The 15,953-nt window shown below is 34.1% G+C and overlaps 1 protein-coding gene and 1 non-coding gene across 2 annotated transcripts; one reads left to right on the plus strand and one right to left on the minus strand.

The window, feature by feature from the left end:
* Positions 1-6,096: 6,096 nt before the first annotated feature.
* Trnak-uuu (transfer RNA lysine (anticodon UUU)) lies at positions 6,097-6,169 on the minus strand. The gene has a single exon. It is a non-coding gene; the product is annotated as a tRNA-Lys (tRNA).
* A 2,807-nt stretch (positions 6,170-8,976) lies between these two features.
* Positions 8,977-14,680, plus strand: LOC128184267 (terminal nucleotidyltransferase 5C-like). Its single transcript, XM_052853697.1, has 2 exons — positions 8,977-9,128; positions 9,715-14,680. Exon 2 carries the CDS (start codon positions 9,956-9,958, stop codon positions 11,183-11,185), a length of 1,230 nt encoding a protein of 409 aa, XP_052709657.1. The 5' UTR covers positions 8,977-9,128; positions 9,715-9,955; the 3' UTR covers positions 11,186-14,680.
* Positions 14,681-15,953: the final 1,273 nt, after the last annotated feature.

The raw sequence follows: 15,953 nt of genomic DNA on the forward strand, positions 1-15,953 counted from the left end.
GATTGTCACAGGATTAATTATTTTAGCTACCCCTAGACATGATAAGTGTGAAACTATGATTAACAACTCTTATCCATAGTTAACGAATGCAAATTATAGTTTACAGATTATCAGCAAAATCTATCGTTAACGTTATTCGCAGACAGATAAATTTAGATTATCTTTCGTAAACTATAGCTTTCAACCGTTAAATACATTGCTTTGCAGATGAAAACTATTGTTCACGGATCGTTGATATTAGTTAATGAATCGTAACCTATAGTTAACAATTAACTATTGTTAACTATAGTTAAGCGTCCATAAACTATAGTTAACAGTCGATTAACTTAATTTATCATATGTGAAACTTTATTTAACGTCGTTAATCTCTATTTCACATATGTAAACAATAGTAAACGCGATGATCTATGTTTCAGAATTGTAAAACTATAATTTACACTGAAAACTACCATTTGTGATTGCAAAACATTATTCATCTGATAAATATACATGTAATTCAAGATTTACAAATCTTTACTTTAGTTAAAGAAATTAAAGTATATTTTAGGGATTCGAATGTATATTTATCGATCAGCAAAATCTATTGTTAAAGTTATTTGCAGACAGATAAACTTAGATCATTCGTAAACTATAGTTTACAACCGTTGTATATATTGTTTTATTAATAGCCGATAAACCTAATTTATGAAATGTGAAACTATGGATATGTTTAGCTCATTTTCGTTAATTTGGCGTGTCATTAGCCGGTTTATTTGATGTGCTTATATGGTAATCGTACATGTAATTCTAACTTTTAAGGAGGCGGCGCATCAGGCGGGGATCCAGATATATATCAACAAGATTTGTCTGGATTTTGAACTAAGACTACGCAATCGGTGTATATTTTTGAAAAAAGCGTCATTTCTAACTTGTTTTGATAAAAGAAATATATATAGCTATATATTTACATTTTCCAGTGTCTTTGCCTGTGATAACACTACGTATCGATTTTGTACTATGTAACCCATAATACAAATGACGCCAAATTGAGGCGCCAGCAGGATTTGCTTATTTATATTTAAATATTTAATCGAACGATGGCTAAAAATTATATAAATATAAGTAATAAGGAATCATTCTTTGAATATTATGAGGTGATAATTTCGGTGGGGGCGTGATCAAATCTATCATAAAGCCCTTCGGGCTTTATTGGATTTGATCACGCCCCGACCAAAATTATCACCTCATAATACTCAAGGAATGATTCCTTATTCCTTATAGAGTTTCGTCCTACCGAAAGTCCAAAGTCTTGTTTAAATGGTTCTAAATTTAAAATTTGCATCGTAGGAACTATAATAATCCAGAGCCAAATCGGCCTCCTGCTCTGGAAAAATTCTTACAAATTATCGACTTAATTTTGGGAAATTTGGGTCCGAACATATGAAAGGTCAAATCGTGGGTTTATTATTTGATCCCGGTAATAATGCACTTGTGGGCGCAGCACCACAGGGGCTAGGATGTCGGAGTGCAGTTCTTAGTTATTCCCGAAGACAAAATTATTTAAAATTGATTTAATCTCATGTGCGTTTCTGAAATCGCAACGAATGATTTTTAGGTCAAAAATGTTAACACTGTGTACTTTATAAAAGAGCTTTTTAATGTACATATATTATGAGTTTTTTAACGTGAACAGCTATAACATCAAGGAACCGCACGATCCGACAACCCATCTTCCCTTTGAGTCAAGGGTTTCTGATTCGCTCCGATCTACATAAATGTTTATGTAATGCTATGTACTTGGGAAGATGCCGACAGGTTTGGACATTTGGCATACCTCGGCCGATTGCAATTAGATGAAATACGAATTGGCCGAGGTGTGCCGAGTGGTCGTTTCAAAATAACTATCAGAGCAAACCACAATCTAAACCACAATTCGGCCAATCAGATTCGTCCATTTAGGCCCTATCAGGTTCAAAAAGCATATTCAGTTTTTTAAAGATGCCCTATTAAACGTTAGGTATTTTGATAGACTTTATGCAAAGTACATTTTATATGAAGACATTCTATAATGATCTCAGGTAAGCAGCAAGTTTCATGATACGGGGGGGGGGGGGGGGGGGGGTAGTTTATACTGGTATTCCTACAGTGATGCATAATGATGCAAACGGCTGATCTTTAGAAATAATTTATCAGAGAATTCACACAAAAGGGGGGAGGGGGGCAGGCAGAACCCCGGGGAGTCACCCGGACAAAAACTCGGGCGGAGCGGTCCATAAAGATTTCTTATCCAAAGAACTGCACGATACGATACGAAGATTGTTATAAACTGTAATATTGTATGGTTTATGATTAACTTGAATGTAATTGCATGTTTAATAATTAGATGAACTTATTCCAGCACCAGAGTCGGATAGCCCAGTACTTCCTTCCGGCAGAACGTCGACACTGCCTAAAATCGACCATCAGTGGGTATCTATGGAACGCCATAGCTGCCTTATGTGCCTATTTCATGTGAGGATGGTGCTTTATTATATTATGCTGTGGTTATTTCATGTGAAGATGGTGCCTTATTATATGAAGGTGGTGCTTTATTATATGAAGATGGTGCTTTTTTATATGAAGATGGTGCTTTATTATATGAAGGTGGTGCTTTTGTATATGAAGATGGTGCTTTATTATATGAAGGTGGAGCTTTATTATATGAAGATGGTGCTTTATTATATGAAGATGGTGCTTTATTATATGAAGGTGGTGCTTTTTTATATGAAGATGGTGCTTTATTATATGAAGGTAAAGCTTTATTATATGAAGATGGTGCTTTATTATATGAAGATGGTGCTTTTTTATGTGAAGGAGCTTTTTTATGTGAAGACGGTGTTTTATTATATGATGGTGCTTTTTTATATGATGGTGCTTTTTAATGTGAAGGTGGTCACTCGGAACTCCTCCTATTTTTGAATACTGGGTTAACCATTTATGTATTATCTCGAAATATTGAAAGTAAAACAGAAAATTGATGCGATCAAAATCCATTTGATACACTATTGCTAGTTCCTCTTTTTTCTAGCACAATTATTGGTATATAAGCTATCGAGAAGATCTAGCTGTGTACGACTTTACCCCAACCGAACTTACATCTATTAAGTGACAACTATATAATGACGGAATATTACAAGAATTAAAGCCTAGTAACGTTATCCTGAAAAGCAGAAAATTGAATTTAATAATTATTTGTGTTTAAGCGAAGGTTATGCACTAGCAATCTGATTAAAATAAGATCTTTGATCCGCTCTTAATTGGGAGTTGATTTTAATCAACTCTTCTACGCAGTTACTCAGACAAACCGAAAGTGAAACAGTGTTTGGACCTCATCACAAATCATCGCTGCTGACAAGACTTAGTTCTTGAACACAATTGATAAATTCGATGTAATGTATGCTAAAGCATTGTTTTTCAAGGAAACTTATTTATAAATAGCTTGAAAATAGTCAGATTTTAAATGGTACGAACAATTTAGATATTTTTTGTAGTCGTATGTATTCCTACGCCAGAGTTCAATATAGTCTCGTTCAACTCGACGCTCGGCTGTCTCCGTAAATCTCCGACAAGCAGAGAGTCTCAAAACATTGTAAAAATAACAAATAAAGGAACGGATTGAGGATCTGATTTTAAACAGACTGATGCATGCCCTAGGTAATAGGATTTGACTTGAAGATAAAGTAAGGGAAAGTCACAGGGAAATAAAGGTCTACTATACTACATGTATAATATAGCTCAAAGAAGGCCCTTTTATAAGTGGTAAAGGCAAATGTAAAATGTCAAGAAATACTGACAAAATATTGTATTATTCAATTAATCATATATGTCAATTCAGTTGAGATTAAGTCGTACAGTGCAGCTCGTAACATAAATACTTATTATGCTAAAAAAGAGAAACTAGCAATTGTGTATTAAATGGATTTTAACTGTATCAATTTTGTTCTAGTTTCAAAATTTCGAGATAATAAATGTTTAACTCAGTCTTCAAAAATAAAGTTCCGAGTGACCATCTTCACATTAAAAAGCACCATCACATAAAAAAGCACCATCACATAAAAAAGCACCATCTAAAAAAGCACCATCTTCATATAATAAAGCACCATCTTCATATAACAAAGCACCATCATCACATAATAAAGCACCATCTTCATATAATAAGGCACCACCTTCATATAATAAAGCATCATCTTCATATTATAAAACACCATCTTCATATAATAAAGCATCATCTTCACATAAAAAAGCACCATCTTCATATAATAAAGCACCACCTTCATATAATAAGGCACCATCTTCATATAATAAAGCACCATCTTCATATAATAAAGCACCATCTTCACATGAAATAACCACAGCATAATATAATAAAGCACCATCTACAAATAAAATAGCCACATAAGGCAGCTATGGCGTTCCATAGGTATCGGTCACCTTTTTTTAATCCTGGGACGCGAGGCGCTGATCGAACTGGATTTCGGTCGTGTGGCAAAGCTGTAGTACGATCCACCCCAGCCATGTCTGTCCCGAGCTGTGCTGAACAAGCCGGACAACTACTTTGGGCATCGTTTGTTCCTGTGGATGCCACACCACTTACTCCGTGTCCAGCTACTCTGTCTCCATAGCGGTTGTAGCGGAGCGTCGAAAGCTTGGACTTTGGGTAGTTGGTGTCAAACAACAATGTGACGTATGCCTGTCTATTTCAGTGCTGGTTACTCAGCCATTGCTCTTTAAAATCAACAAGATTTGTCTGGCTTTTGAGCTAAGACTACACCATCTATGTATATTTCACTTGAAACCAGAGTCATTTTCAACTTGTTTTGACGCAAGAAATAGATAGCTACGTCCTACTGAAGGTCCAAGGCCTAAATTCAGGTGTCCATCAGAAAACCAGATGTGCTGTGGATGTAGATTCTGTCTACAATATAGCAGCTGAAGTTCTTGTCTGTTTTACCTGTCCGAGTTAGGAAGTTTAACTTCATTTCAAAATTAGGAATTAATCTTATTTTCAACATTGTAAATAATAGTCAAATTGTTCTAAACAAATGTAAATACCTTTCTTCGAAAAGTTTAATTCTATAATTGCAGAATTCAACATTCTTCAACAGCGTTTTTTACACACCATGTTGACATTCGAAACTCTCGGGATGTTTTATAGTAAATGCACTGTGTTAGAGTTATCTGATGAACAAAAAAAAAATTTCCAATGAAAATTTACACGCGTTTGTTTTATCGTCTCTGATTTTATCCATGCAGATGTGATATTGTGGAAACATAAAATAAAGAGCCTCCCGTGATTTAGCGTGAATGTATTGTGCATGCGAAGCTTGATTGAGAAAAAATAAAAACAAATTGGTATTCTTCAAGTACCAATGATGTATAGAATATATAAACAAAAGACTCTTCCGATTAATCGGTATTAAAGCCCAAAAATTCGAGTCTATTAATTAAGGTAGCTCCATACTCGTAAAATTCTCTGAGGAAAGTTGAAAAACCGAACTGATTTCGACTTAATAGACTTAAATGTCATCAATTGTTAGAAAAAAATATACATGTCATCACACTTTTTGAGATGCCAGATAAACATAAACTAAAGCATATTTTAGCATTAGAAAAATGTATTTTTTTTCTGTTAAAAGTAAAATCTTGTTGGCAGAAATTTGTTTTTCTTGTTTAATTTTAATGTCAACTTTATCAGAAAACTAAAATTACAAAAATATTTTAAAATTAATCGTTGGAATAAGAAAAACTATAGCATTTAGACATACAACTGAGAGAAAAGTCAGAGAAAAAGAGTTATTTCCCCTTTGCATAGATAAAATATATAAAAACTTGGAAATTTAGTATAAAATTAAATGGGAAAATATCTTTAACCTACCAATAATTCTAATTACATCCATGTGATTATATTCACATCAAATAAATAAAACTATCTTGCACAATTTTTAAAGAATTCAAAGTTTTACAAAAAAGTGTGACGTCACAGAACACTGGATCTACTTTAGTATAGATGATCGACTATGTTTCGTTGCAACCATTGACCATTTTATTCATATTTTTTTTAAAAATGAAAAATATATTCGCCCACGTTGGGACTCGAACCCAAGACCCTCAGATTAAAAGTCTGATGCTCTACCGACTGAGCTACGCGGGCTTACAGTTGGAGCCATTAACTTTCTTTATATTCAAAATAAGTTATTTTCTAAGCACAAATTGAAGTAAAAAGATTTTTAGTGTATTTTAAATTATCATTAGGCTCATATCATAAATTTATCTTGCTCTTGCCGCGTAACTTTCTTATTTAAAAAATTATTAAATTATTTGGAATTTTACTTTGTTCGAGTTACTTCTCTTTGTCTATACTTGAATCGAGGTGATACAAATTCTGGTTGTACATAACACGCTTATGATTGGCTAAAAATTCCGATTTTCTATAAATTTTCAGATGTGATATGTTCATTGAATTTTCGATAGTTGTTGGCTTGTTGCTATGAAAGTCTCATTACATGTATATAGCTTACTACATGCACGTAGCATTGAATTTGTTTTCGAAAGTTTGGGGGGGGGGGGCTCATCTTGACAAGGAAAATGTATAACTTTGACGTTAGAAAACCAAGGTATTGAAAAAATGCTTATTGTCTCAATCAAATGAAACTGTAATTTTGTCTTGTTTAAATTTTGTATTTTATTACTGCCACCCGGTAAATTCAAAATTTACAACATGTTTACTGCCACCCGGTAAATTCAAAATTTACAACATGACAATTTAATTACACCAACAAAAGTCAAATCGGTGTTAAAAAATATAAAACTTGCATTATTTTGCGGCATTCACAAGAAATACGTGTAATAGTTAATTAAACATCCTTGCGCAATTTAGGTTATAGTCCGAATTAAAGGTTTTCCTGGCGTTTTGAACGATTTAGTCTTTAGTTTCAAGGCAAATTAAACTTATTAAAATAGTTTTTAAAAATCCTGGAAAACATCAGATATTTCAGACTATATATATTTGGGCTCGTGTCTCTCTTTAACTTAGGAATGCGTAGGTGGACAATTTAAGTGAGAATGATTCTAATCTAGAAATAGAGATCATATACATGTACACCACACATTTAATATCAAAGTTCCATTTAAAAACAATCGACCCCCCCCCCCCCCATCACCACCACCACCACCACCCGCCTTCCCAAACCCTCAATTCCTTAATTGAAACGTTTCGCCTGTGAACAATATATGCTTGTAATTAGTTTAACTTTTGTTAAACTTTATCAACTTTTATTTGTGTTGAATTGTTTGTTTCCTGTTTATTTATTTTGTGTTCATTGCCAGTTTGTTTTTTAGGTTCCATAATGTTTGTTTCTTTGTGAACTGGTGTTTTTTTGTGCATGGTTTTTTATTCATTTATTTTGGGGTGTATTTTTTTTCAATGTTTTATCTTCGATGTGTTCAAAATGCACGTGTTACATCTTGTAATTTTTACTCATATCTAGAACATGTAGAATTAAAGGGGGCTTAGATAAATATCACCCAGCTGATCAACACCTGAGTCACCCGACACAACACCTGACAGAAATCTGAGGATATGCGTATTTATATAAATGTTTTATAGTATCTAGACAAATTACACTATAAATGTGATTAATAGCAATAGCCAGGATTGCTTGAGACTTTAAAATGGACAGCTGTACATCAAATAAATTACGCCATACATAATAATAATTATTTACAGATTGTCGAGAGTTATCTCACTTTGTATTCGTTTAGATAGAGTCAGACACAGACGGACAAAAAGACGGACATTGTATGGTCAGGCAGACAGACAGACAGACAGTGTAGGGTCGTGAAACGTAAAGTAAAGCATAGAACAGTTGCTGGTATTATAAGTACCTAGCGCTGGCCTGTCACATTTTATGATAATTATGAATGAATTTGTACATGTATCATGAATATTTTTAATATAGTAGAAGTCTTCATTATATGGATGGAGTTATATACATGTATATTTTTACTTTGAAGTTTCTATCGATAATTTCAATTTAGGAAAGATAAATCAGCTATGTATTAAATGAAATAGAAGACAGGAGTCATTTTCTGCTGAATTGTACAATGTATTCTGATTTTAGAAGGGAATTATTTAATAATGTCGGATATAATGCAACATAAGTTATGTTAAATGTAGACTGTATTGTTTTTCTTCTGTCAAATTTTCCGAGACAAACCTCTAGATATTTACTTGAAGCTTACCTCCAGGCAATCATTATGTGTATATATATATTTGTATTTGCAGTGACATATAGGCCCGATGGGCCGGGTGTTTCATTATTCATTTTGTATTACATATTTGTAATTTGTTATAACACATGTCGCTATATTAAATTACTTACTTACTTACTTACTTCAATTTAAAGACTTAAATCATAATTTACCTTCGTAGTAACGTTTTCAAAAAAACATTTATGTTCTAACAATATAGCAAACTAGACTGTAAGTCCGTTGCCACTTTACTCTTTGTTTCTTATTTAATTGTTATTAGAATGCTATGTGCAGAGAGCACTATTTGATTATCATATACATCTACATATATCGGATCGTCAGTTAAGGATTGGATTATCATAAATATAATATTGGATAATATTATCAGAAAAAATCTCTCTCTCTCTCTCTCTCTCTCTCTCTCTCTCTCTCTCTCTCTCTCTCAGATTGGTACAGAAGATACGTGATCACTTTCACAGAATTTCCTGTTCATTCATAAAATTCGCCTTATTTGGTCATTGCTCTGACGTGAATGTTGCGATCGATTTCCATTTCCAGCAGCATCTTCAATCAGTCGAGTAATTGGAATTTTACGTCGAGTCCTTATGACGCTCGGCTAGATATTGACTAGCCCAAAAGTCGATATCTAAATAATTTTAGACATTCTGCGTAAATTAAGCTTGGGCCCAATTACTGCGTGGGAGATGTGTAAAATTGAGTTGTTTACAAAATATCCATCACTTTCATCAACATATCCGTAAAGTAAGGATTTACATTTTCCGCAGGAAAGAACAAAGTTTGAGAGCCATATTGCAAAGAAGTTTATCTTAATGTGTAACGTTAACTTCATTGATTTAGAGGTATGTTTTGGTTTTTTTTTCAATTTGTTATAGAAATAATTGTATTACAAATTTACGATATATAATATTGAATAAAATTATATTGAATCATGTTTATTTTTATCTCGGTAAAGTTCATTTCCTTGTGTAATTCCTCGATGTTTATCTCATTGATAAGATCTGAAAGGTAAATCTATAACATTATGTATGCACTATCAAATCGAAAATTATCGATACTTTATAAATAAGTTTGATTTACTGGATTTTAAAATAACCAATAATATTGTAAATCATTCACACTAAGTAAATTTTAGGTAACAAACGGGGATTCGTGTACTGGTTATGTAAGCATTTCGTATCAATTTCACAACCTATCGTAACTTTGTGTATTCCCTCAGCATAAGCCAATCAACGATTATGTCTATTTTTATCCATAATCAGCTGTTTCTACGCACATTCGAGAAATATCCATCCGCAAATAAAAATAGTTCGCAGTAGCGAATTGATATTTAAATAATCATTTCCCTTGGATTATATCTGATAATTTAATTAGACTCACTATATAATCGTTTTATTAAACTTTTATGTTTGTTTTATTCAATTTTAGATATTTAAACCGCATCACAACCAAAGCATCGTTATCGCGTCGTAGTGCGTATAAATACACAGTGAAGTGACAATCAATGTACTTCTGCCAATTCTGCAGATTGACTTGCACAACGAAAGAGAACGGTCAAGGAAAGCGTTGAACGTACCGTGTTTTCAGAAGTGTTGAACCATATTGTACAATTTTCGGAACTTATTGGACAAACTTTAAGTGAAATATACTTGAAAACGGGACTGTCAAGATGGAATGTATGAACCGTTTTCAAGTTTTGTGCTATGAACAAGTTGACCGGCTGAATAAAGTGATGGAAGATGTTATTCCAATACATGGCCGCGGGAATTTTCCCACACTGGATGTCAAGCTCAAGGATTTAGTGCAGGTTGTTAGAGACAAACTGAAGGCAGAAGGGGTATGTGTTCGAGATATTCGCTTGAATGGGGGTGCTGCTAGCTATATTTTCGGAACGGACTCCGTCCGTTCGTACAATGATGTAGATTTGATATTCGGTGTTGATCTGTCCCGTGGTTCAAATCATACTGAGCTCCAGAAAATCAAGAACTGTGTTCTTGGATGCCTTGTTGACTTTCTCCCAGATGGAGTGAACAAAGAGAAAATGAGCAGCTGCAGTTTAAAGGAAGCATATGTTCAGAAAATGGTGAAAGTTTGCAATGAGCATGGCGACAAATGGAGCTTGATCTCTCTTTCGAACAACAAGGGAAAGAACGTGGAATTAAAGTTTGTGGATAAAATGAAAAGACAGTTTGAATTCAGTGTTGATTCTTTCCAGATTATTTTGGATAGCTTGCTTACTTTCTACGAAATTTCTTCAGCTCCCATGAGTGAACGCTTTTATCCCACAGTTGTCGCAGAGAGCATGTATGGAGATTTCTTGGAGGCATGGCACCATTTGGACAACAAGTTGATCGCAACCAGAAATCCGGAAGAAATCCGCGGAGGTGGTCTGTTGAAGTATTGTTTTCTTCTGACTAGAGCTTACAATCCTGCAGAAAAAGTGGACATTCGTGCAATGGAAAGATACATGTGTTCAAGGTTCTTCATCGACTTCAGTGATATAAATCAGCAACGCCAAAAGCTGGAATCGTACCTGAGCAATCATTTCAGTGATGAGGAGGACTTGAAACACGAGTATTTGATGACACTATATCGTGTGGTGGATGAAAGCACTATCTGCCTGATGGGACATGAGAGAAGACAAACTCTTAACCTTATTCACCAGTTAGCTTGCCAGGTCTATATGGAACAAGAGCGCAGGGCCCAAAGCAAAGTGCTGGAGATGCAGCAATTTGACCAATTGAACAATCTGACCATAGACCAAGTGTTTTTCCATGGTCCCTTCTCCGTCTCCAATGGCACACAGTATTACAACATTATGCCCAATGTGTTTCAGATGAATCAGATGAATGCCCCTTGTCCCCATTGCCCACCCCCGCCATTTCTTCAGTGCTCCTAATCAAATAGACGAAAGAAAGCTTAACAAAAAATTCATAAATAATAAACGTGTGCAAGATGAAAGTGCTTTTATGTGAAACTATCCATCTTTGGAAAAGGGGAAAAAAAACTATATTTGTTTATTAAGGAGCCTTGAAAAAGTTAAAAAAAAATTCTGTGATCCTGAAAGTCTTTGGTTTTTTGTATCAGGGATGTATTTTTCCAATGATCTTCAAATGATTGTGCAAATCGTACCCATTGTATGAGCTTGATAAGGATTAAATCTCATATCTTTTATTTCTTGGTTGATCCTCTGCACCACATTTAGTTTTCATATCTGGTAAACTCTTGTGAGTTTATCTGATCATGGCGCATTATAAAGTGACTATGGAGAGTTGTATTAAATGGAGCATTGAATCGATATGTATGTTATGAATGTGTTCACTCTTTTAAATGAAATCCGGGGTTAGATATTGATCCCTGCAGTATGGTTGGAGTGAACAATTCGATATGTTTTTTTTTTTCTTTTGGTGTCATTCTTCACGGTAATTGATCAATTTTTTATAAGGCATGGTCGTTTGTGCTTCACTTAAATTAAAACAAATGTATATATATATATATATAAAAATATATTTTCAACAAAAATTTTTATTTTAAAGAGCATGAGAAAAAGTTTGTATCAATGTAAATGATAATTATGATACATCAGTGTGTGTTAAGTGAGCATTGTCACCATGTTCAGAGATGGAGATTTTTTTTTCTTCAGTGGTTCTTTCATTAATTATTTGGTATGACTGTATGATGTAGTTGATCCTACAGAGTTTGTATAGAGATCATCAGTGTGCCAAGAGACAGCATGTAAAGTGTGTGTGTGCACTGCACACTGGGAAAAATAACAGAAATAGGCAGCAAACAATTTCCAAAGCGTACATGTAGCAATGATACATCTATGTCACCTTGTAAAAACAGTTCATCAGTTACCAAACATTGCCAAACGTGATTTCAGTTAGCTCTCTGTTGTCAACATCAGGTTTTATTTGTGTCATATCATCGAGTTTTTGTGTAGCGGTAGCCAACTAATTTACCGTCTATAGTAAAGAATAAAACGGCAAAAGTGGTGCGCTTTTTTTTCTTTTGTTGCACTGGTTTTGATATCAGACAGCTGTGATGTAGACCTGATGAAGTAGATACTTGTATGTTACCATCAGGTTTTCTTTTTCTCATTGTGATTAATATCGCTACTTTTTGAGAGAAAAAATTGCAATTTTGTTGTACGGTATACTTCTTGTTATTGTTGAATATTCATAAACATGACATATTTTGTTACATGTTCTTCTTTTATATATATATATTGATATTGACAATGTACATATGTTTAAGATTGAAATCTTGTAAAGAGAAAAAGCTGAACCATGGGACCAGACCTAAAGTGTTCAGAAGTTTGGATTATCATTCTAGGGTACAAATCGCGCAAGGGCATTACGCTCATGGACTGGTTCATTTGATAACGTTCCAATATATCTGTTACCTGATTTTAAACTTTTAAGCTGAAAATGTATACAAGTGCATGTATTAGGCCTTCTGTCCACTCGATAATAGTTGACCATAAGTCCTTTGTGAGCTTCAATTCCTTCAATCGGGTATGTTATGGGAAGAGAGGATCAGGTCTGGGACTGTTTAAGTAATACTGGTCATATTAGAGTTTAAATGTTTTGCATTACGGGAATAGTTCTGTGGGCATCAAATTACAACAAGTCTTACCAAAGATGTTTATTGTTTGTCAATTTTATGTTCCTAGATAGAAATTAAACATCAAAATATTACATTTGCCTCATTCGCAGTTGATGCTTGATTAAAACAAGGGAAAAACATTCGTCTCCTCTGAAATGTAGAGTGGGATTTTCACAGTTAATTTATGTTATATATGTACATGTACCAATCTGTCGTCATTTTATTAATTTTCCTCATTTTGTTGTTACTAAAGATTTAAAATAATGAAATGCCTGCATAATTTATAAAATTAGGATGTACAACTGTCATAATTTGTTACCGTATTTATTCTAAAGGAAATAGGCATGAAAATGGTTGACAGTTGTTGACCTACATTTCTTTAGGGATTCTTTCATCACTTCATCTGGCCTTAATACCATGTATTTTTCTTTTTAATTTTTTTTTTCTAGAAAATTAGATCAAATTTTATAAAACTTGTGAAATTCATTTATTTAATGAAAAGAAATGATGTGTAAATGTACGCTATAAATTATTTTAAAACAAATGTTAAAAAAATCGGTGGAGAAGCCGAGAGTTAGTCCCATATACATTTGTATTGTCTTATGATGATTTTTTGTGAAGACTGTGTATTGCAAGCTATTGTCGGGGAAAGAAAGCCATAAATTGTGGCCTTTTATTTCTGTAGGGACGGTTTGACAGTACTAACACTTCAGCAGGCCTCTAGTACATCCATCACCCCTGACAGTATGTGCCCCTGGGGCACCTGCTTTAGACCTGTTATAAGCTCTGCTCTTGTACGTTATTCAACCCTAGTGTAATCCCTTCTCACTGAAGGAATGCAGAAGTACCACTAAGTCTAACTGTCATTAACAGGGCCAAAAATTACCGATTATTTCATCTCATGCAAGAGATCCATGTCAATATTAGGCTTTTATGTAGGGGAATGAAGAGAAAAGGGGAGGGGTGTTTTAGAGAACAATGAAAAGAATTTCCTTTTATTTAGGTCACTTCTGATTAGCAGTTGATCCATCGACCTGTTTGTTTAATCATGGGCAACTTTCCAACCTTCAACGATTAGCTCTTGGTTTATATTTAGATGGCAACTTTTACGGAAAATGAAATGGTGATAATGAATATTTTGATCTTGTTTGCAGTTGTAACTCTTTATTGTTTGACAAGATTACAGAGACCTTTGTTTGCTCATGGTTCTTTGAGGGTTGTTTTTCTGTCTCAGTTATCACCGCTCTGTATTCTAGTCGGTTTTTTTTTTCTTTAGGAATGTTGTTAAAAAACCAAAGTTTTCACTCAGAATGAAATGTCCAGAGTATGTACTTTTGTACACAGATGAACTGAAAGCTTCACGCCTGGGGAAAACTTTCCTCATGAATCCATTAAGTTTTGATTTTTGAATTTGTTATATTTTAGGGTATTCAAAAAATGTAGATAGTCTGAATTTTAAGGAAATTTAAAATGCTAAGATTCGGTGGAAAACTTCTTGGGGCTTGAAGCCAGTAGATGATAATTCATATTATTTTGTTATCTCACCCAATTATTGGTTGCTACAAACTATGTGCTTGTTTGTTTCTAGATCTATGTATACAATATCACCATGCATTATATGTATACACACACGTTTATGTATATGCATATATATCTATATATATTATTTACCTGTTATCGACACTGAGTGTCAATATGTATCATATTATCATGGCTTCTGACACTGGAAATAAATTGTAATTTTTGGCAAATTCCAGTTAAACAAATAAAATATTTTTGAAACTACTTTTTTCTTTACTCTTTCACTTGTGTGCAAGAAGAGGGAGTTTGGGACGGATATTGATATATGCCAGTCCAAAGTATCTACTTGTGAATATGCTTGTAATGAGGAAACATCCTTCCAGGGATCAAGCAGTTTATTCAATGGTCAGTGGTGGGCGGTTCTTTGTTGGATGTAAATTTAATGACAACAAGATGGACATCTTAATTGTAAACTGTCTGTTGGGGCAGGATTAGACTAAGAAAAGAAGAAGTCCATTAATAGAATTGGAAGATGTGTGTGAATCTGCAGTGTATATTTCGCAGCTGAGAGTCCCCCCTCCTCCCCCACCAACTAATTCAAAATGAAATTTTTTTTCTTAAATTGACAAATAGAAAATCACGGCCATTACAGCATAGTGGAGGCAAATGTTTCATATTTGAAATGATGATCAATTTCGTTATATTCGATCAGTGCTTACTATCGATTCAAGGAAAAGTATTTTTTCGCTAACTTTTCCATGAAAGTATAGATTACGGTATTCTTCGGTTGGATTTTTCACTAATGAATAATGCTTGTAAATATATTAACACACAAATTATATCACTTTCATGGTCATTGTTCATTGGTTATTAATCAGTCTCTTTTAATTTATTAATGTGTAAGAGTGGGTGTTTTTCATTTATTTTCTTTTTAATGACAGCTATGGTTATGCACCTACGGCATAATTCTGATCGCACTCACGTTCAGTGTTTAAGCGTGTGTACACTGTGTACCAGTGACGCAAGACTGGTGGGAGTACTTGCTACGAACATGGAAGTTGAAATTTGGTAGGAATTGCTGCCCCGGGGCCCCCTTCCCCTTTTAAAAATCATGTAGAAAGTCTGCCCCCCTTTTCCACGTTCAAAAATGATGTTTCATGCATGTTTCACATGGGTATATATAAAGAAACTGTGATATTACATCATGGTAATTAAAACCAATTAGTTATAGGTTATTGAAAAAGCTTATTGACGTTTGAACTTTCTTTACAAAAGAGAAATTCATGTAATTAAAGAAATTAAGATGGACTTGGGGGGGGGGGGATGGTTAGGAGTAAGCTGTTAGTTTTTAGTCTTCTCACATTCAAAGGGTCCATGGATATGGAGGGGGTCTCAACAGCAGTGCCCCCTAGTGTACCGACTAGTGACCAGTCAGATTCCAAGTGTCTTCCTCCTCTGAGTGACACAGCTGACAGATTTGTTCCTTCTAAATCATTATGGACTTGAAAAATGTGTAGTTAGTATGCAAAAAAGGAATA

This window comes from Crassostrea angulata, chromosome 5, assembly GCF_025612915.1.
Source record: "Crassostrea angulata isolate pt1a10 chromosome 5, ASM2561291v2, whole genome shotgun sequence".
Lineage (NCBI taxonomy): Eukaryota > Metazoa > Mollusca > Bivalvia > Ostreida > Ostreidae > Magallana > Magallana angulata.

Coding starts and splice junctions, on each gene's coding strand:
- LOC128184267 (XM_052853697.1), top strand. CDS start 9,956: ATGGAATGTATGAACCGTTTTCAAGTTTTGTGCTATGAACAAGTTGAC.